This window comes from Balaenoptera borealis, assembly GCF_965194805.1.
Source record: "Balaenoptera borealis genome assembly, chromosome: 5".
NCBI classification, from domain to species: Eukaryota; Metazoa; Chordata; class Mammalia; order Artiodactyla; family Balaenopteridae; genus Balaenoptera; species Balaenoptera borealis.
The window spans coordinates 59,992,024-60,015,848 of record NC_138862.1 but is presented as its reverse complement, the minus strand read 5'-3'; the positions used below and the strand labels follow the sequence as shown (position 1 = coordinate 60,015,848).

At 36.5% G+C, this 23,825-nt stretch overlaps 1 protein-coding gene across 4 annotated transcripts in view; it reads left to right on the top strand.

The window, feature by feature from the left end:
* Positions 1-23,825, top strand: part of CFAP44 (cilia and flagella associated protein 44) — a 126,421-nt gene that overhangs the window by 56,193 nt on the left and 46,403 nt on the right. For 3 of the 4 annotated variants that reach the window (XM_082394611.1, XM_082394609.1, XM_082394610.1), the window contains exons 16-23: positions 1,544-1,705; positions 2,761-2,994; positions 10,871-11,016; positions 11,625-11,895; positions 17,369-17,424; positions 17,591-17,753; positions 19,257-19,387; positions 22,526-22,722. In XM_082394611.1, coding sequence (XP_082250737.1) covers positions 1,544-1,705; positions 2,761-2,994; positions 10,871-11,016; positions 11,625-11,895; positions 17,369-17,424; positions 17,591-17,753; positions 19,257-19,387; positions 22,526-22,722 — 1,360 coding nt within the window. The remainder of the gene's footprint in view (positions 1-1,543; positions 1,706-2,760; positions 2,995-10,870; positions 11,017-11,624; positions 11,896-17,368; positions 17,425-17,590; positions 17,754-19,256; positions 19,388-22,525; positions 22,723-23,825) is intronic. The other variant, XM_082394612.1, reaches the window with a different exon arrangement.

Genomic DNA, 23,825 nt, shown 5'->3' with positions numbered 1-23,825 from the left:
ATATAAATTTAACCTTGCCTATTAAATGGATTATTTCCATCAGTATTTAAATATATTCAAGACTCTCTCATGTATAAAAAATAAATTCCTTGACTTCATGTTCTCTTCCAGTCACTGCTCCATCTTTCTCCTCCCAGTTTTCTTAAGGCGATTGTTTATTCCCACGAACTGCATTTCCTTACACCTACTCCTTCCTTTACACATTCTTACGAGTTTCTTGTGTCTCATAATTCCACCAGATCAGCTCTTCTAAAGATACCGGTGGTATCCATTTAACAGTTTTAGTTCTTATATTCTTGCCCTCTTAGCCTCAATTGACCTTGTTGACCCTCACTTCCTCTTTGAAATACCATCTTTCTTTGATTTGGGGGACATTATGCTCTCCTTGTTCCTTCTCTTACATCTTGTCACTCCTTCTCAGTCTCCCTCACTCAGCCATTGAGTGTTGTTTCCCCAAGGCTCTGTCCCAATCTCTCTTCTCACTCTGTTCTCTTCACCTAGGTGATACCACCAAGGCCACAACTTTTTTAAAAGCCCAAATAAGCCACAGGATATTTGCACATGGTATGTCCTTTACATAGCATGCTCCCTCAAACCCTCCCCTAAGTCATTATAAAAATATCTTCTACTCATCCTTCACCTTGAAACTTAGGTACCACCTTCTCAGGAAGCCTTGTACAACCTCCTTACTCTTGTGGTACCTCTGCAACACTTATTGCGGTTATAATTTGCATTTATTTATATGAGTTGTTAAATGACAGGCTCTCCCATTGGAGGTAAGCTTCATAATGGCAGAGGCAATCCCTATTTTTCTTATTATAATTTTGCCTATAGCCCTCTACAAAATTTTGAACACATAATAGGTGTATAATAAGTATAGAATAAAATAACTGAATGAATAAACATTTCGAATAAACATTTTGAATAACGTTTCTGTAGACTATCAAGATGGGGATTTCCCACACATGGTTAAATACATGATTTTGGACTGGACTAGAGAGATTAATCTGGAGTCTAATTGCTTGTGAGTGGTAATGAAGCCTTGATCGGCTATAAGATTTCCCAGGGCATGTTTATGGAGAGAAAGAAGAAGAGGGAAGTGAACAAAAATCTTGGGGACATCCACATTAAATGAACTCAGGCAGAGAGAGGATGATCCATCAAAGGAGGCTGAGGTTGTATATGCCATTCACGTACTGCAGATTTTCCTTGGCAGTCCTAATTTTAATATTTTGCCCTTTGGGCTAACATTTCACAACCAAATTTTTGGCTCAGAAAATATGGCATCTATAAGGGAAATGAATCTAAATCTAATTTTAACACTTAGCTTATTAATTAATAATGATATAATTGTACTAATAATTGTGTATAGTGATTAATAAGATTGACTAAGTTCCTCACTGTGGTTATTACTGGTAATAAGTATCTTTTAAAAATGGCTAATATACATAGCAATTATAGTTTGCCTGGTTTAAAATCTTTTTGAACTGTGCTTCTAAAAATTTGCCTAAATGTAAATGATATGTTTTAATTTTTTTTTTAGCCTGAAAGTACTTTACTGATTATTTGTGAGAATGGCTATGTTCTTGAAGCTCCATTTCCAACTATAAAGGAGGAGGAGGAGGACCATGATGTAGTTTCCTATGAAATCAAAGACATGTGTATAAAATGTTTCCATTTCTCAAGTGTCAAATCTAAGATTCTGGTATGAAATACCCTTGAAGCATTGTCTTCTAATTTTTTTTCTTTCTTAGAATATAAAATATCCTGTGTTAAGTGCTGGGAAAATACGAAGAAGAATAAGACATAGACTTTTACTTTAAGGAGCTTATTTGGTAGAAAGCAGCTTATTGTATTAGAAGGTGGTAATGAGTAGATATTAAAATCACAGTGCAAAGAAAAGAATTTTAGGGGCACGCAGAGGAAAGAATATATGATTCTGATAGAGGGGTGAGAGGAGGTCAAGGATGACTTCATGGAGGTGATATTTAGTATTTAAAGAATGGGAAGGATTTTGACAGGTTGAAAATGAGGAGGAAGGCAATAAAAGCTGGGAGAACATCCTGAGGGAAGGCAGAGTTGCAAGAGTTTTGGTGTTTTCGAGAAATGAAGAATGGACCATGAGGCAGAGGGATGCAATTTGTGGAGGGGTGTGACAGGAGTCTGTGACCACCACATGGAACCCCTTAAATATTAGCCAAGATGTTTTAATTTAATTTTTGGGCCATTGGAATCCATTTTGAATTTTTGAGGAGGAGATTGATGTGATGAGATCATATAAATTTGGAAGTTAATTCTAAGAGGTAAATGGAATAAAGAGGTAAAAGATGGGAGGTAGGGATGCCAGTGCTAGGGGGCTTTTGCAATAGCCAGTTGATAGAGGCTGAGGGCCTAAATCGCTGTATTGCTAAAGATAGAAACAGCTTCCCTCGTGGACTATTTCAATCCACCAAATTCATGGATTGACAGTGATAGGCTCTGAGAGAAACTATATTTAACTTCTCTATGAGGAAAAAAAAGGCAAAATAATTTCTGTAAAACCAGGATCAATGGGAGTTATGCAGAAAAATCATTCCAATGATTTGAAAATTTTAACAATAAAAATATATTCCCAACTTGATAATAATCTTTAAATGACATTATTTGTTACATTAGAGCTGTGAATTTTTCTAGGACTCTATCTTCCTCCTACTTTCTTTAATAATAGTGTGAATGAATGAATGAATTACAGGTTTTATCTCAATATCTCTTTTGCACAAGAGATTAATAGAAATTGCAAAGAGAAAGAAACAAAAGGAGTTGAAGGAGAAGGAAAAGGAAGAAAGGAGGAAAAGCCTAGAAGCAGAGATGGGAGAAGATGGAGAAAAGGAACTCCAGGGGGAAGAGGAGGAGGAGGAGGAGGAGGAGGCATTACCCGAAATCTTTATTCCTTTAACCCCGTGTCACATCCTCTGTGGATTTTACTCTGGGCCAGGGAAGTTCTGGGTTTCTTTGGTAAGTAATAATGTAATAAATTTTTATCTCAACCCTAATCTAATTATAGGTATTATTTTCCATCACTTTCTTACTTCCTTACTCTATGGTAAGACTCCAGCTGTTAACTACTACCGAAGGTGTGAATTTTGATGAATGAATGTGAGTTTGTTTTTATATCATCTTAATATGTTTTATATGTCTACTTATTGTATCTGTTATCTGCGACAATCACACGTTTCAGAAGGTCAAAGGGGAGGAGAATCAAAGGTAGAAGGGCAAAGGGCTAAGGGGTATTCCAGCTGTGTTTGTCGTTTTAAAATTTTGAATATGATGGCAGCACAGTCCACTGGACTTTTGCTTACCTTTCATTATCTACAACTATGCTGTGTGGCTGCATGAAAGTCTGGGAAAATGACTGTTTTTAGATGGTCACATTGCCACCCTGAGTGAAATTGGGACTTGGCTAATAAGGAAGAAGAGAAAAATGCGAGGCAAGTACCTGTGAATGTTACAATAATGTGACAATTACATCCCCTAATTATATATTTTCTATTCTTATAAAATATTTTATTGATCTATTGCAAAGCAAGATTTCCTTCATTATGAATTTATCACAAATTTCAATTCCATTCACCAAAAAAGTAATAATTGACATAAAAGTATATGTGAAAGACTATCTCCGATTCGTAAGTGGTATCAGATCTTTTGCCAGGCCAGGAGACTGCCTAGCTGAGTACTGTTGCTATAAGGAGTGATGAGAGTTAACTCCACTCCTCTTCAACATTTCTTAGAAATATATCTTTGATAGCAACTTCTAAGGAGACAAGCAGCAAGAAGGATAGAAAGTAGTGATGGAGGCACCTTAGGATTCCATGTAGTAGTGCCTTGAGCTTTTATCTTCTGTGCTTTATGAAACAATTATCGATGGCTACTGTTGTGTGGGGTTCACGGGGTAAAGGAATAATTAAGACATGATCCTGCCTTCTGAAAGTTCCCTCATATCATGAGGGAGAGAGGCGCAGAAACAATTGTACAGTAATATAATAGAGTTCTAGTGTCCTTGAAACATATGTAAGAATTATTAATTATTTAACAAGCATATTTAATGCTTACCTTTAGGGGTGCCAGATAAGTATTACATGGGACATACTTACACTAAAAACATATTTGTTGTTTATCTGAAATTCAAATTAACTGTGCATCCTGCATTTAAAAACTTTTTTCCTGGTTTTACTGAGATATAATTGACATGCAGCATTGTGTAATTTAAGGTATATAGCATAATGATTTGACTTGCATGTATCATGAAATGATTACCACAATAAGTTTAGTTAACATTCATTCTGTATTTTTATTTGCTAAATCTGGAAACCTGCTTATTCTATACCAGACACCATTCTAAGTGACCACCCTATAAAATAAGCGCTCTTCATAATTTGCATTTTACATAAGAAGAAACCAAGGAGTGGAGAGGTTAGGTAACTTATCTGAGGTTGTATAATTAATGAGAGGTGGAACCAGCATCTGGACTCAGGCAGTCTGGGTCTAGAGTCCACGCTCTTAACCATTAAACTACACCAGCATACAAGGTCAAGGCATAGTTCAGAAGAAGTGACACTAACCCTGCTTGACTCAACTATTTGCCAACTCTGTACCTGCATCCAAGCAGATGCTGCAGAAAACCAGTCTCATTCTGAAGGCACGACCACAGTTCTCAAATCAGCACTCACAGTGCAGGCTGGTTCTACTGCCCAGCCATGTTCACTTTCCCGCTTTCCAAATTATCGCTTTAATTCTTCTCCCATTAATCATTTTGTACCTTCCCTCAATTTCTAATGATAACCTTATCTCACATTTCTTTTCTGTTTTCTTTTTCTTTATTTTTTTTTTTTTTTGGCCCCACTGAGCGGCTTACAGGATCTTAGTTCCCCAACCAGGGATTGAACCCGGGCCCCGGCAGTGAAAGCACAGAGTTCTAACCACTGGACCGCCAAGGAATTCCCATCTCACATTTCACTGAGAAAATAAAATAAAAACAATCAGATGGAATTTCCTTATCTTGTCTTAATGAGATCTAATGTCCTATGGAGATCCATACACGTTTGTCTGCTATTGTTAACAATTGGTGAATGGTCCCCTGCAACTTTCCAAGGACACTATTCCAAATGGCCTCTTGATCCCATCCCCTCTCACTTTCTCAAAGATTTTACTCCTGAAATAAACTAGCTGGTCTCCTGTATCTTCAACCTCTCTCTGTTTACTCAGTTCTTATCGTCAGCACATAAACATGCTCCTAGTACTTGAATTTTTTTCTTTCACATCTCTTTTCTTCTCATCCACTGCTCCTTTATAGGAAAACTTGAAAGAGTTGTCTGTAGTCACTGGCTTCATTTCTTCATCTCCTATTTGGTTTTTAACACATTCCAGTCAGGTTTCTAGCTCCACCACTTCAAGTCATCAAAGATTTTCCTACTGCCAAGCTCAGTGGTCACTTCTCTGTCCATTTGACCTCTCCAAAACATTTGATAAAGTTAACCCTCCATTCTTCTTAAAGCATTTTCTTTTTTGGCTTCCATGACACCACCATCTGCTGGCCACTCCTTTTCAGCCTCTTTTGCTGCCTTCTTATATGTTGAACTAGCTTTGAACTTTGAAGTACTCTAGGATGTGGTCTTGGGTGCCCTCTTTCTTGCTAGATGATTTTATCTGGTCCCAAGATTTTAAATATCAAATATATGCCAATAAATTTCATTTTTATCTCTAGTCTTGACCTCTCCTCTCATATTCGGACTTGTATGTCCAACTTGACATCACTACTTGGCACCTCAAAATGGACATGCCCAAAATATAACTTTTTTAAAAAAAAATTTTTATTTATTTTTATTTTGGCTGCTCTGGGTTTTAGTCATGGCACATGGACTCTTTAGTTGCGGCATGTGGGATCTTTAGTTGTGGCACGTGGGATCTTTAGTTGTGGCATGTGGACTTCTTAGTTGTGGTGTGCGGACTTCTTAGTTGCGGTGTGTGGACTTCTTAGTTGCGGCATGCATGCAGGATCTAGTTCCTCAACCAGGGATCGAACCTGGGCCCCCTGTATTGGGAGCACATAGTCTTTTTTTTTTTTTTTAATAATTTTATTTATTTATTTATTTATTTGGCTGTGTTGGGTCTTTGTTGCTGTGCACGGGCTTCCTCTAGTTGCGGTGAGCAGGGGCTACTCTTCGTTGCGGTGCGCGGGTTTCTCATTGTGGTAGTTTCTCTTGTTGCGGAGCACGGGCTCTAGGTGCACGGGTTTCAGTAGTTGTGGCTTGCAGGCCCTAGAGTGCAGGCTCAGTAGTTGGGGTACACAGGCTCAGCTGCTCTACAGCATGTGGGATCTTCCCGGACCAGGGCTCGAACCTGTGTCCCCTGCATTGGCAGGCAGATTCTCAACCACTGCGCCACCAGGGAAGCCCAGGAGCACAGAGTCTTACCCACTGTACCACCAGGGAAATCCCCAAAATATAACTTTTAAATCACACTTGCCCTGTGCAAACCTGCTCCATCTCCATCTCAGTAAATGGGACAACCATCCATCCTGTTACTAAGCCAAAACTCTGAGAGTTGTTAATGATTCTTTTCTTTCCTTTACCTTTGATATTCTTATTTCAAAGTACGTCTTTTGTAAGCAGTACATGGTTAGGCTTTTCTTTTTAATCCTGTAGTAAAATCTTTATTTTAATAGAACACTGTGTCCTTTTATATTTAACGTAATGGCTAATATAGTTTAGATTAAATCTACCATCTTATTATTTCTGTTTATCACACCAATTCTACTTTTGGTTTTTCACCTTCTATCAGATGATTAGGTAGTTTTTCCCCCAATTTTCCTCCTCTATTAGGTTATTAGTTATACATTTTTTTTTACTATTTTGTTTTTAGTGGTGATGCTAAAGGTCATAGTACATATCCTTAATTTAATATAATTTGATACAAATTTATTCTTTTACTAGCTCTAGAGAAAAAAGATCTTAGGGCACTTTAGTGTTGTGTATCCTCCCCCTCACCTCATTGTCACATTTTATATATATATATATACATACACACACACACACACACACACACACACATATATATGTATATATAAGTTTTGGGGGTTTTTTTTGCCTTATAGTGCCCATTTTGCCTTTACAACTTTTAGTTCTTCTGTATATTTTCTTTTTAAAACTTTGATATCTTCTTATCATCTTTTGTCGTCCATTCTGCCATCTATATCTTTTTTTTTTTAATTTATTTTTGGCTGCATTGGATTTTTGTAGCTGTGCGGGGGCTACTCTTCTTTGCGGTGCACGGGCTTCTCGTTGTGGTGGCTTCTCTGTTGCAGAGCATATCCTCTAGGTGCACGGGCTTCAGTAGTTGTGGCACGCAGGCTCAGTAGTTGTGGTTTGCGGGCTCTAGAGCACAGGCTCAGTAGTTGTGGTACACGGGCTTAGTTGCGTCACGGCATGTGGGATCTTCCTGGACCAGGGATCGAACCTGTGTCCCCTGCATTGGCAGGCAGATTCTTAACCACTGCGCTACCAGGGAAGCCCCATGTACATCTTTTTATTGTTATTTTTTGTAACCTATGCATCTTTTTTTCTCTTGTTGCTTTGAAGATTTTGTGTTAAAAGGTGTAACTTCTTTATTTTTTTATTGAAGTACAGTTGATTTACAGTGTTGTGCCAGTCTCTGCTGTACAGCAACGTGACTCAGTTATACATATGCAGACTTCTTTTTTTCATATTCTTTTCCATTATGGTTTATCACAGGATATTGAATATAGTTCCCTGTGCTATACAGTAGGACCTTGTTGTTTATCCATCCTATATATAATAGTTTACATCTGCTAATCCCACACTCCCAGTCCTTCCCTCTCCCACCCTCCTCCCACTTGGCAACTACAAGTCTGATCTCTATGTCTGTGAGTCTGTTTCTCTTTTGTAGCTAGGTTCATTTGTGCCATATTTTAGATTCCACATATAAGTGATATCATATGGTATTTGTCTTTCTCTTTTTGACTTACTTCAGTTAGTATGATAATCTCTAGTTTCATCCATGTTGCTGTAAATGGCATTATTTCATTCTTTTTTTATGGCCGAGTAGTATTCCACTGTATATATGTACCACATCTTCCTTATCCATTCATCTGTCAATGGACATTTAGGTTGTTTCCATGTTTGGGCTATTGTGAATAGTGCTGCTATGAACATAGGGGTGCATGTATCTTTTGAATTATAGTATTGTCTGTGTATATGCCCAGGAGTGGGATTGCTGGATCATATGGTAATTCTAATTTTAGTTTTCTGAGCAACCTCCATACTGTTTTCCAGAGTGGCTGCCCCAACTTACATTTCCACCAACAGTGTAGGAGAGTTCCCTTTTCTCCACACTCTCTCTAGCAATTGTTATTCGTAGACTTTTTAATGATGGCCATTCTGACAAGTGTGAGGTGGTACCTCATTGTAGTTTTGATTTGCATTTCTCTAGTAATTAGTGATGTTGAGCATCTTTTCATGTGCCTGCTAGCCATCTGTATGTCTTCTTTGGAGAAATGTCTATTTAGGTCTTCTGTCCATTTTTTGATTGGGTTGTTTGTTTTTTTGTTGTTGAGTTGTATGAGCTGTTTGTATATTTTGGAGATTAAGCCCTTGTCTGTCACATCATTCGCAAATATTTTCTCCCATTCCATAGGTTGTCTTTTTTTTTTTTTATGGTTTCCTTTGCTGTGCAAAAGCTTGTAAGTTTGATTAGATCCCATTTGTTTATTTTTGTTTTTATTTCTGTCGCCTTGGGAGACTGACCTAAGAAAACATTGGTATGATTTATGTCAGAGAATGTTTTGCTTATGCTCTCTTTTAGGAGTTTTATGGTGTAATGTTAAAAGGTGTAAATTCTTCATATATCTTGCTTGTGGATCATTGCATTTCTTGTACTTCAACACATTTGTATTCAGTTTTAGAAAATTCTCAGACATTTATCGACCACAATATTGCTTCTGGTCCATATTTTTAGTCTCTTCTTGTGGGATTCTAATTTTGTGTATATTAATCATTATCATTATGTCCCATGTAGATCTTACACTCCTTTTTAAAAAATTTTACATCTGTATTTTCTCTCTCCTGCCTTACTCTATTTTTTCTGATTCTGTTCCAGCTTCATAACTCTAGTTTTAGCTGTGTCTAGTTGCTTTTAAACCAATCTATTGAATTCTAATTTTTGTCATTTTATTTTTCAGTTCTAGAATTTTTATTTTTTCCATTATCTACTTTGTTATAGATCCTAATTGACTTCTTTCTGTATTGCCTTCAAAGTCCTTAAATATATTAATCAGAGTTATTTTGAAGTCCATTTTGAAAACACCTCTATCACTATTTCTTGTACTTTTGTTTCTTTGGTCTGTTTTTTTTTTTTTTTGATTTTCAGTCAAGACTTTTCTTTGTTAGTATACCTAGTTTTTTTTTTTAATTGAATGCTGGCTCTTGTCTGTGAAAAACTGTGGCATCAGCTTGAGTCTCTGTATATTGCTATTGTCTCCTGGAATTTATTTTTGGTTCTGGAAAGCAACTAGAAATCCTAGATCAGTTTCATCCAGTCAGTGATTGAGATGACTTGAAATTAGGTTTTACTTCCTACGAGGGCCAATCTATTTCTGGTTTATCCATACGTGTGGGATATAGTGCTCCAGGGTTGCAATGGAAAGCCCAGTGGAAGGTGTGTTTACAATGGCTCCTTCTTCTTGGAGGACCCTGGGAATTCTTTGCCTTTCCCTAAGCCCATGACACTACAGATTGCTCTGCTCAACTTCTTAACCTCTCAGCTGCCACTTTCAGAACTGGCAGTTGCCTTAGGGAGAAAAAAAATCTCCTAGACTGGAAATCTCTGAAAACCATGATCTACAAAACTCTATTGTTAAATACTGCTTATGCCGAATAATTCTTAAAATAAAATGGAATTCAGTATGTAGATAGAAATGATATCTCTCCTGTATTGTCTTTTTTTAATATTTATTTATTTATTTAATTTAAAAAAATTTTTTTTATATTTATTTTTGGCTGTGTTGGGTCTTCGTTTCTGTGCGAGGGCTTTCTCTAGTTGCGGCAAGTGGGGGCCACTCTTCATCGCGGTGCGCGGGCCTCTCACTATCGCGGCCTCTCTTGTTGTGGAGCACAGGCTCCAGACGCGCAGGCTCAGTAGTTGTGGCGCACGGGCCTAGTTGCTCCGCGGCATGTGGGATCTTCCCAGACCAGGGCTCGAACCTGTGTCCCCTGCATTGGCAGATTCTCAACCACTGCGCCACCAGGGAAGCCCTAATATTTATTTTTATTTATTTATTTTGGCTGTGTCGGATCTTCATTGCAGCACGTGGGATCTTTCATTGCAGTGCATGGGCTCTTCCTTGCGGCACACGAGCTCAATAGTTGCAGCGCGCAGGCTCCAGAGTGCATGGGCTCTGTAGTTGTGGGCGCATGGGCTCTCTAGTTGAGGTGCACGGGCTCAGTAGTTGTGGCACACAGGCTTAGTTGCCCCGTGGCATGTGGATCCTAGTTCCCCAACAAGGGATCGAACCCACGTCCCCTGCATTGGGAGGCAGATTCTTAACCACTGGACCATCAGGGAAGTCCCTCTTGTATTGTCTTTTAAGTGGGAAGAAATCATTGTAAGGTGTTTTATTTTTATAATTATGTAGTTGCATATAAATGAATAATAGGTTTTATAAAGCATCTCCATCTGTAACCATAGAAATCATACAAAAGTATATGTTTTAAGACACCTATTTTATGTGTTAAAATTTGAAATAATCAAAAACTCCTCATGTGGTCATAGGTTTCTTATATTCAGGTACTACCTTCTATGTTATTTATCTCTTTTCCAGGGTGGCTATGATTCTGGTTTTCTATATCACTGTGAGTTTCCCCCATATGACAAAAGCAGTGATATCACAGAAAAGAAAGATGAACCTTTTGATTTCCGTCTTCTTGAGGATACAGAGGATAATCCCATCACAACTATCACTTTCAGGTGACCAGAATTTCAGAAAGCTTTAAAAAAAACTATATCCCATTACTGTCTGTTTTTGTCCGTCATTAATATTGTCAATTTTAAAGATCTGTCCAAATGGAGGAGTACTCAAACAATGTTTAGTTAAATAGATCAAGTGAGTAAAGTAGAATCTAAGCTACTCCTGAAACTACTTCAATCCCTTCTATCAAATATTCTGTCAGAATTTATCACACAGTTGAATTGTATGGATTTTCTTTCTGTTACTTAGGAGGATGCTACTGCACAGTCAGATAACGAAAGTTCTGGGTTACAATGATTCTGGAAAGATCACTAATTGAATCATTAGTCCTTTAATAATTAAGAATTAAGCATATATGCTGGTCATTCTTTTGAAGACCGAATATAATAGCTCCAAATTTCAAATTGTCTTTTTCTCTTTCTACTCTTTTGTATTAGTTTGCTAGAGCTGCCATAGTTTGTTAGGGCTTCAGCATATGAATTTTGTGGGGACACAATTTACTCCATAACATCTTTGCTTTTAAAACTTTAGTCATTTGTCAATTAATTTAAAATTAAACATTTTCAGATTAATTTGAAGAACGATTTACTTTCCTTTTGTTTCATAGCATTAACCAAGAAATGATGTTTTGTGGAATGCAAAATGGAGCAATTCGAGTCTATATCCTAAATAAGAATGATCCTTCATTGACCACTATGGAGGACTACTGGCACTTCAGTATGCATGACAATAATTATGGATGCATTAAAGCCATCTCCACTAGCTTTGATGACCGTTTCTTGGTGACTACTGGAGCAGACAGTAATATCTTTGTTTTCAACATTTTTTCTGAATTTGAGTTAAAGAAAGTCATGAAAGCCAAAGTGCCATCTCCCAGGGTATGTAACTGACTGATAATAATAACTTTATTTTAATATTGTGATGTTAAAATGCTCATATTCTTTAAAAATGAAACTATTTAGACACAAATACCTTGCAGTCTAATCTTCCTACCAGTATTATAATTTTGCCTTTCTGGTGCCTCTGTTATCAAATATTAAAGATGTTGAATTCACCTTATTACTAAAGGTGTAGAAGTCCCCTCTATTAAAAAGGCTGTCAATTTTTCTGTCTCCACCACTTTCACAAAGTTTTTGTTTTCAAGATGCCCAACATTTTTCAGATATATTTTGCTTTCTATTTATTCATTTGCTTATTGAAGAGGCATATGTGGGATGTATACCATAATTTGTACCTTTGAAAGGGGTTGTAAAAATATTATCTTTAGTATTAGAATATGAGAGTGTCATCAAAGATTCAGATAAATTATTGTATTCTTAAACAGAATACATTATTGGCTTTGTAATGAAGATTGAGGGTTTGAATCCTCAAATTATATCCCTTTGTCCTATCACAAGACCTAAATTTTCTATTATCAAAATGGTTCCTTTGGAGAGAAGAGCTAACACCTATCCTTCTCAAACTCTTCCAAAAAATTGCAGAGGGAGGAACACTCCCAAACTCGTTCAAAAAGGCCACCATCATCCTGATACCAAAACCAGACAAGGTATCACAAAAAAGAAAATTACAGACCAGTATCACTGATGAACATAGATGCAAAAATCCTCAACAAAATACTAGCAAACAGAATCCAACAACACATTAAAGTATCAAGATCAAGTGGGATTTATCCCAGGAATGCAAGGATTCTTCAATATATGCAAATCAATCAATGTTAATACATCATGTTAACAAATTAAAGAATAAAAACCATATGATCATCTCAATAGATGCAGAAAAAGCTTTTGACAAAATTCAGCACCTATTTATGATAAAAACTCTCCAGAAAGTGGGCACAGAGGGAACCTACCTCAACATAAAAAGGCCATATATGATAAACCCACAGCAAACATCATTCTATATGGTGAAAAACTGAAAGCATTTCCTCTAAGATCAGGAATAAGGCAAGGATGTCCACTCTCACCACTCTTATTCAACATAGTTTTGGAAATCCTAGCCAAGGCCATCAGAGAAGAAAAAGAAATAAAAGTAATACAAATTGGAAAAGAAGTAAAACTGTCACTGTTTGTAGATGACATGATACTATACATAGAAAATCCTAAAGACAGCACCAGAAGACTACTAGAGCTAATCAGTGAATTTGGTAAAGGTGCAGGATACAAAATTCACAGAAATCTCTCACATTCCTATACACTAACAGTGAAAGATAAGAAAGAGAAATTAAGGAAGCAATCCCATTTACTATCGCAACAGAAAGAATAAAATACCTAGGAATAAACCTACCTAAGGAGGCAAAAGACTTGTACTCAGAGAACTATAAAACACTAATGAAAGAAATCAAAGATGATACAAACAGATGGAGAAATATACCATGTTCTTGGCTTGGAAGAATCAACATTGTGAAAATGACTATACTACCCAAAGCACTCTACAGATTCAGTGCAATCTCTATCAAATTACCAATGGCATTCTTCATAGAATTAGAACAAAAAATTTTACAATTTGTGTGGAAACACAAGACCCCAAATAGCCAAAGCAATCTTGAGAAAGTAAAATGGAGCTGGAGGAATCAGGCTCCCTGACTTCAGACTATACTACAAAGCTACAGTAATCAAGACAGTATGGTACTGGCACAAAAACAGAAATATAGATCAATGGTACAGGATAGAAAGCCCAGAGATAAACCCAAACACCTATGGTCACCTAATCTATGACAAAGGAGGCAAGAATATACAATGGAGAAAAGACAGCCTCTTCAATTAGTGGTGCTGGGAAAACTAGATAGCTCCATGTAAAAGAATGAAATTAGAACACTCCCTAACACCATACACAAAAATAAACTCAAAATGGATTAAAGACCTAAATTTAAGACTGGACATTATAAAGCTCTTAAAGGAAAACAGAGAAAACACTCTCTGACATAAACCATAGCAAGATCTTTTTGAACCCACCTCTTAAAGTAATGAAAATAAAAACAAAAATGAACAACTGGGACCTAATTAAACTTAAAAGCTTTTGCACAGCAAAGGAAACCATAAACAAGACTAAAAGACAGCTCTCAGAATGGGAGAAAATATTTGCAAATGAAGCAACAGACAAAGGATTAATCTCCAAAATATACAAACAGCTCATGGAGCTCAATATCAAAAAAAAAAAAAAAACCAATCAAAAAACAGGCAGAAGACCTAAATAGACATTTCTCCAAAGAAGATATAGAGATGGCCAACAAACACATGAAAAGCTGCTCAACATCACTAATTATTAGAGAAATGCAAATCAAAACTACAATGAGGTATCACCTCACACCAGTCAGAATGGCCATTGTCAAACAATCTACAAACAAGAAATGCTGGAGAGGGTGTGGAGAAAAGGGAACCCTCTTGCACTGTTGGTGGGAATGTAAATTGATACAGTCACTATGGAGAAAAGTATGGATGGTCCTTAAAAAAGTAAAAATAGAACTACCATATGACCCAGCAATGCCACTACTGGACATATACCCTGAGAAAAACATAATTCAAAAGAACACATGTACCCCAATTTCATTGTAACACTATTGACAATAGCCAGGACATGGAAACAACCTAAATGTCCAACAACAGATAAATGGATAAAGAAGATGTGGTACATATATACAATGGAATATTACTCAGCCATAAAAAGGAATGAAACTGGGTCATTTGTAGAGATGTGGATGGACCTAGAGTCTGTCATACAGAGTGAAGGAAGTCAGAGAAAAGCAAATATCGTATATTAATGCATGTATGTGGAATCTAGAAAAATGGTACAGATGAACCTATTTCCAGGGCAGGAATAGAGATAAGGATGTAGAGAACAGACATGTGCACACAGTGGGGGAAGGGGAGGGTGGGATGAAATGGGAGGTTAGGATTGACATATATACGCTACCATGTGTAAAATAGATAGCTAGTGGGAACCTGCTGTATAGTACAGGGAGGTCAGCTCCATGCTCTGTAATGACCTAGATGGGTGGGATGGGGGGGAGGGTGGGAGGGAGGTCCAAGAGGGAGGGAATATATGTATACATGTAGCTGATTTACTTTGTTGTACAGCAGAAACTAACACAACATTGTAAAACAATTATACTCCAATAAAAAAAAGAAAAAATAATGGTTCCTTTGGAAAAAATGACTAATAATTGTTAGAATTGCTTCTAAAGAATAAGGCATTGTATTAGACCAAAGTTAAAATTCCTGTGAACACATTGGCTTCCTGTTTAACAGGTAGCCTGCTTCAAAAGAATATGCAAAGAATGTAGGGAAGATTTGAGCAGGTAAATTTTCATTTCTATTAATAGCAGCAAAATTTGGAGAATGAACTGTTGTCTAATGAGGTCAAGCTAAGGAAGAGGAATTTTCCAGAAGGGAAAGTGTATGAACAAGAAGAAAATCTTTATCTTTCTACTTAGTGCCAACTCTCTATGGAAACCCATATGGGATAGAAAAAATTCATTCCACATTTGTATAATGGTCTCCTTTTATTTATGACTGCAATCAATATTTCTTAAGTCACTGAAGCAGCCTCTGTTTTTTAGAAGGCAAAATCAGAAAGAATTGAATAAACAAAATAAAAAACTAAGCTCTGCATAGGCCTGAGGTTCTTACCGTATTTTAGAATCACAGGGGAGCTCTTAAAAGTATAGGTGCCTGAGCAGTTTAATCAGAATCTCAGAAAGTGAGGCCCAGGCAACAGTACAGATCTTCTTCAACTTAAGATATGATGGGATTGTGCCCTGATAAACCCATCAGAAGTTGAAAATACCATAAGTTGAAAATGCATTTAATACACCTAACCTACCAAGCACCACAGCTTAGCCTAGCCTACCTTAAACATGCTCAGAATACTTGCATTAGCCTAGAGTTGGGCAAAATCATCTACCACAAAGCCTGTTTTATAATAAAGTGTTGACTATCTCATAATTTGTTGAATACTGTACTGAAAGTGAGAAACAGAATGGTTGTGTGGGTACCAGTTGTTGACCCTCACAATCATGTGGCTGCAGCAGCTGCCCAGCATCAAGAGAGAGGATCTACCACATGTCCCTAGCCAGGAAAAGGTCAAAATTCCAAACCTGAAGTATGCTTTCTACCGAACGCAAAGTCGTCAAGTTGACCGTTGTAAGTAAGGGACCATCTGTATTTTATAAAACTCCCCCCTCCCCCCAGCCCCCGTGGTTGTAGAGTGCAGTCAGGATTGAGAACAATTGGCAGGTGTTTTGGAACTCTTTGGGAGCATCTTTGTTTAATTCAAATTTATTGTAAACAGCTGAGGTCAAGAGATAGTTGGCTGATATCAGTATCAAATCCTGGAAATCGTAACTGATATTGGAGAAGCAAGGGGCTTAACTCTGAGCAATAAAAGAATAGAGTTCAGTCAAGTTGTGTCCAAAGTGATTAATAGTAACTAAAATGTATTAGCCATCACTTGTCTCTTACATTGGTCATGTTTTATGACTTCACTTTGTGAAAGTCATAAACCTTGTCTTACATAAATGTAGATTTATATTTTATGTGTATAAAGACTAGTACTGTAATAAAACAACTTGATCAAAAGAGAATCTTTATTTCTTTACAACAAATGATAGCAAAACAGAGACCTATGTGCTATGAAGAGAATAGAAAATAAGTTCAGTTTTACTTAAGAACTGGTTAGCTAGCAAACTAGGACTTTTTGTTTCATTCACTGGGTTATAAATCCTCTTCTTTAACAGCCTAAGACATTCTTCAGCACAGCACCTGAATAAACAAAGTACTTCTAAGTGATTTACTTCATAGTACTTCTTAATTTAAACTGATTTCCCTTCTAAAGGGAGAGTCATATTTCTGATTTCATATCTTTCTAAGGAGAGGGATTATGTTATTCTGTGTATTTCTCACTGAATATCTTTGATAAGATCAAGTGAAACACTTAAAATTAAAAAAATATACATAAACTTTTTCCTTGTATACACATGAGGTATTGTGGTGGGAATCAAAGCATGTATGAAAGGAATATGCTTTTTAAAAAAAGTACTTTAAAATAAATGACCTAGAGGATTTTTTTTCAGTGTATTTTTTGTTAGTAACACATGAATATTACTAATTCGTATTTTGGAGGGGAATATGATGATATTAACATTTTGCATACATGTGATTTTCTTTTTCTACATACCTCTTTAAATGAAGTAGAAACAAATAAGGTTTTTTCCCTAGTTTATTTTTTGTGACAATAATTTCCAGGCTTACAGTTGTTAGAAATTAGCAGAGAAAACCCCTCAATTTACTACTTATTAGATATTTTAAGGTAAATATGCAATTTAAAGGAGCTAAGCTTTTACTCCTTTTCCTACAGTTTGGAATAGAAACAGAGCCAATTCCAGAAGATATTGAAGATCCTAAAGCCTACAGGTATGGGAATTTTTGATCAATACCTAATAGGACTGGGCTTTTGCAAAACACACCAACATTTTACCAAAGCTGACCAAGTTAAATGAATTTCCAAATTATTAAATACTAATTTTCTCTGCTGTTTCTCTATCTTTAACCTGTTACCTTTTAAAATTTCTGTTTTCAGTATTGAGAATGCCAGAAGAAAAAGAGAACATGACAAGTTAATGAAAGAAGGGGAAGAAATCAAGGCTGAGAAGAGAGAACGAATTGAAGCTTTAAGGAATCAATTACAGAAACTACTACAGATGAATGAAGAATTACCAAAACATATGCAGTTTAAACGGACAGTAAGCCTAAAATAAATTTGATTTTAATTTTAACATATGCTATTTCTGAATTGAGGCTGCTATTTTGCCAACAAGTAGGAACACTTAAAACCGTCTTTAAATTTCCCTTGTCTGGTCGGTCAGTGTGTTGGCAGCAACTAAACTACTGTAGAACTTGTCATGCAACTTGGTTTGGATGTAGATGAGCCTCTTTACACACAGTTTACTTCTGGATTTAGCTACTTCACATATTTTTGGTAATAAGATATACGTTTGAATCTGGTTATCAATCCTTACCATACTTAGCCAAGATATCTAACTGTTGGCTAGGTACATACTATATAATTTGATTCTCTGTGGTTCCTTTTCCATAATTCATCAACTCTATTGAAAAGATAGTACCTGGTTCATCCACAAAGTTTCTAAAAGATGACTTAGTGTAGTTGTAGCTATGGGGACAATCACCAAATTGTTTAAGCTAATATTGTATTAAATTTTTTTCTTCTGTGACTTGTTGCAAAGCCCCATCTACCTCCTAGTGATAACTTTTTTCCTCATTTTTTTTTACATTATCTTAAATGGAATTACTGTCAAGAGCTTAATCAAATAAAAGCTCAGAATTTATTATCCTGACTATACCCATGGGTTACCCAGTCCTATAATTCCAGAAGCACTTAGCCAATTTCATATTAAAAAAAAAAAAAAAAAACTGTGGTGAAGTCATAATGATTAACTCATTATATTGGTTAAAAGACCGACTTATAATGGTTAAAAGATGTTTGTTATTTTACTAAGAAAAGTGTTGATACTTGCAGAATATGGGTACATAACTCAAAATAAAGAACTGAGGTAAGTTCTGTGGCTAAGCATTTTACATATACCATTATTTAAAGCACCAACACACCTGGAAAGAATAATTACTTTCAATTCAGTGTGAATGAAGGCCCTGATATTTTTCCAGGAGTGAAGGAAAGAAACACGAGGCCCCTAAGTATCCTTATGGGGAAAATAGCCCCTTTGGTGAAAGATATTCAACCAGAACTTGGTTATATCAGGAAGACACCAAAGACATTACTGTCTTTCCTAGGTGGGCATCACATGGGAGGGAAGGTTCAGCTAATGATCAAGTGCCATGAACTTTTACCCCATGCCCAGCTGGTTATGTAATAGTAGTTATTCTGGGGTGGAGAGAGTTCCTCTTTTTTTTTTTTTTTTTTAAACTGTGTAAACTCTCCAAATATTCTGTTAGCATTCATTGTTTTTATTGTGGGAAAAATCTTTTAATATGTAACTGTATTTTCATCATTGTTAATTATTTCTGGGAACTTTTCTCCATATTTTGTGACAGTAAAATCAAAAGTATGTTGCTTTTTTCTAGAATGAGAGTTTATGATACTTAGACAGTTATGATGTGGCATAAAATTGAGGACAAACCTTAAAAATCTGTATTTATGTATGAAATAGGATTGATAAAGTCCATTGATAAAAGTACCCATTTTGATGAACAAATCTACCTATCTGCAGGATTTTGATCTAGATTCCAAAATTCGTGCTGAGATTGACAGGAAAACAGCTAATAAAATTCAACGAGTGGAAAAGGAATTAGCTTGGGAAAAAGAGAAACACCAACTTGGCCTAATGAAGCTACAGAATAGGTAGGATCCATATTTCCTGCAAGTTAAGATGTTTGAGAGCACATATTTGAAGAAAGTAGTTTCCAGTGGCTTTATTGAAGTGGTCAGATAAGAGGTCTCCTGAAGTGCCTACTAACTCCTAAAATCTCAAGGAATCCTCTTGTCACTGCTACTGATATCCTGAACTCACTCCTTCCTAGTTTAAGTCTGCGAAATTTTTTGCAAACCAAATTATGTCATACATATTTACTTTCTGTTTTTAACAAGCTATTTATTTTATAACTAATTAACACATGAGCATGTATATATTAGAAAATCAAAAATAAAATAGAGCCAAGGGGGCTTCCCTGGTGGCACAGTGGTTAAGAATCCACCTGCCAATGCAAGGGACACGGGTTCGAGCCCTGGTCCGGGAAGATTGCACATGCCACGGAGCAACTAAGCCTGTGGGCCACAACTACTGAACCTGCACTCTAGAGCTCACGAGCCACAACTGAGCCCGCGTGCCTCGTGCCGGTGCTCTGCAAAAAGAGAAGCCACCGCAATGAGAAGACTGTGCACCGCAGCGAAGAGTAGCTCCCGCTCGCCACAACTGGAGAAAGCCCAAGCACAGCAATGAAGACCCAACGCAGCCAAAAAAAGAAATAAACATTTTTAAAAATTTTTAAAAATAAGAACTTTTATAACACTCCAGAAATTTCCCTCGTGGCCTCCTCCCGATAAATATTTACTCTCCAAAGATGAATGTTTATCACCATAGAGTAGTTGTGTCTGTGAACTTCATATACACGGAAAGCTGCAGTATGAATGCTTTTGTATCTGGCTTCTTTATTCAGTATCATGCCTAAGATTACCCATGTTGATGCAGGTAGCAGTACTTCATTCATTTTCATTGCTTTGTAATATTCTATTAAATGGTTATACCACAATTTATTAATCCATTTAACTGCTGATATTTGAGTTGTTCCTATTTTTTGGCTTCGATGAATAATGCTGACATTCTTGTGCATGTCTTTTGGTGGACATAAGCACTTATTTCTGTTTGCTATATAATCAGGAGTGGAACTGCTAGACCATAGGTTCTAAGCATGTTTAGCTTTATTAGACACTGACAAACAGTTCTCCAAAATGGCTCAATTTATTTATACTCTGATCATCAATGTATGAGAATTCCAATTGATTCCCATTGTATTCATTTTCTAGGGCTTCCATAACAAAGTACCACAGACAGGCTGGCTTACAATAACAGACATTTATTGTCTGATAATCCTGGAGACCAGAAGTCCAAAATCGACGTGTTGACTAAATTGGTTTCTTTTGAGAGCTGGGAGGGAGAATCTGTTCCATGCCTTTTTCTGAGCTTCTGGTGGCTTGGCCAGCAATCTTTGGTGTTTCTTAGCTTGTAGATGCATCACTCTAAATCTTCTGTCTTCACATGGTGTTCTCTCTGTGTCCCTTCGTATAATATTGCCTCTGTGCTTGTCCAAATTTTCTCCTTTTATAAGGACATCAGTCATGTTGGATTAGGATCCACCTTGATGATCTCATTTTAACTTGATTACCTCTGTTAAGAACTTATTTCCAGATAAGGCCATATTCTGAGGTACCTGGGGAATTAGGACTTCATATTCTTTTTGGGGGACACAATTCAACCCATAACACTCATGCTTGCCATCACTGGGCATTGTCAGCTCTTTAAATTTCAGCTATTCTGGAGCAGTGTCTCAGTGTGATTTAAATTGGCATTTTCCAGATGAGTGACAATTTTCAGTCCCTTTTCCTATATTTATTGGTTATTTTTATATTCTCTTTTGTTAGGTGTTTGCTCAAGTCTTTTGTTCATTTAAAAATTGGGTTGTGGGAGTTATATATTCTGGATGAGTCTCGTTATACACATGACAGATGTATATTTGACATATCTATGTGTGTGTATGCATGCATGTAAACTATCTTGCTCTACTCTGTGGCTTGTCTTTTCATCCTCATTATAGTGTCTTTTTGAACAGAAGTTTTTAATTTTAATAAAGTTTAGTTTATCAGTGTTTTCCTTTGCAATTTATCAATATTTTCACTAACTTTTTATGGTTAGTGCTTTTATGTTGTAGTTAAGGAATCTTTGCCTATTCCCAATTCATGAAATAATTCTCCGTTTTCTTCTAGAAGCTCTACTGTTTTGCCATTATCTATCTTGGGTAATTTTTGTGGGTGGTGTAAGATAGAGATCAAGTGTCTTTTGTTTCTATATGGATATCCAATTGGCCCACTGTCATTCGCTGAAAAGACCATCCTTTCCTTACTAGATTGTAGTGATGCTTTTGTCAAAAATCAGGTAACCACATATATGTGGGTCTGTTTCTAAACTCTTCATTTTATTCCATTGACCTGTTTTTTGTGCTAGTGTCACAAGACCTTAATTATTCTTGACATCTGATATTATGAACCCTCTGGATTGTTCTTCACCTTCAATATTGCTTAGGTCCTTTGCACAGAATAAGTTTGTCAACTTTCACAACAAAACCTAGGATTTTGATTGGAATTACATTGAATCTATAAATCAACTTAGACATAAAAGGATGAAATAATTGTGAACCAGCAAAAAATAACAACAATTAAATTGATGAAGAACTTTTAAAAGATAGATGTCTGTGAGCTATAAGAGAAAGTTGAACTGGAGAGTAGTACAGATTCCTGAGCTTAATGTTTTTTATAGAGACAAATAGGGTAATATGTACATACATGTATCACCACCTGCTATCTATCATATATGTAATATATGAAATATAATATTATATATAATAAATGAGATAATAGGAAGATGAATTACATTTCCTCAGAGTTTGATATGATCCATTTACCTTTAAACGGCAGTCTGTCTGAAAAATTTTGACTCTTCATACTATCAAAACAATGGTATTATACTGTTTATAATGAGATGTTTAGTATTTTCATTAAGAAGAAAATTCTACTTGCTCTTTAATCAAGTCCTATTCAACTTCCACTACATCCTTGTTGGGTTGGTATATGCATGGTTGAATTTTGGATCCAGTGTGATATAATGGTATTATTTATCAGCATAGTACATTGTGAGCTTATTTTATTATGTAATAATCATGCAGCGTGATTAAAATGGTGATGATTGCAAATACTTTTTTCCTTCAGATTTCGTGATTCATTGGAAAGCGATACTATTGTGGTTCATGCCATACAAAGTGATCACAAGATATCCTCCTATAGGCTTGTGAAGCCCTCTAAATACTCCAAATCCAAACGGCCAAGTCAATCAGAGAGAAGAGTGAGCAAATTTGAGAGGTTTGAAAAAGAAGGAACTGGAAGAAAGGACAGTCAGAGAGATACAGGTAACCTAAATGACAAGAAGGCTTTTAAATCCCTATTTATTAAAATTTCAAGGTTGAATTATCTTTTGTGAGCAGAACCTTTGACTCCCAGTCATGTGACTGAGAGTGGATGAGAGCACCTGGTGCTGTGGATTTCTTACTTCCCATGTCCAACTGTTCTTAAATCTAGGATTTCCCCAGATGCTAGTTTTCCTAGGCAGTGTTTGTTCCCAGATTCCTGGGCCCCATCCCAGAGGGTAGGGCTAGAACACAGCATTTCACACTCTTTTCCAAGAGCGTATGCTTTAAACAGAGTGATGAGCTGAGAATACAGATGTGAAAATAGTGCCTCTAATCCCTGCGCCCTGCCTCTTGTGACTGCCTGCAGGGTGACTGCAGGTGAGTAGGAGGAAGACAGGAATTCTGGGAATGGCTTGCAGAACCCAGTCAAGGATAAAGGTCACTGTAGCCTGGCCAGATCTAGACTAGTGCCCATGATACAGTACTGACCTTAATACTGGTCCACTTTCTTCATTGAGAAACCTTTAATGGCTTCTTTCTGCCTCTAGGATAAAATCTGAAACGATTATCCCCATATTTAATCCTTCCACAATATCCCTAATTTATTTCCAATAGCGCATTCTCATGCTACTTGATTGGCACGTTGAGCTTATTGTCCTGTTTGCTGCTTCCTAATTATGTCTGAAACTTCCACATCCAGGTTCCTGATGGAGTGACTAATTCACTCCTCTCCTCTCTGAATTCTCCCCGGTCCTTGGGGATCCAGATCAAATTATACTTTTATTTTTTTAATTGAAGTATAGTTGATTTACAATGTTGTGTTAGTTTCAGGTGTACAGCACAGTGATTGTTATATTTATAGTCTTTATCAGATTCTTTTCCCTTATTGGTTATTATAAAATATTGAGTATAGTTCCCTGTGCTATACAGTAGGACTTTGTTGGTTATCTATTTTATATATACAAATTACACTTTTACTATAAAGCCTTTCTGTGGCCACCCAGGCCACATTAAACTCTTATTTTTCCATGGTGCCATATATTTGAAATATGAAATGAAATGGTAGCTTATAACTATATGACCATCCATATTATTTAAATTTT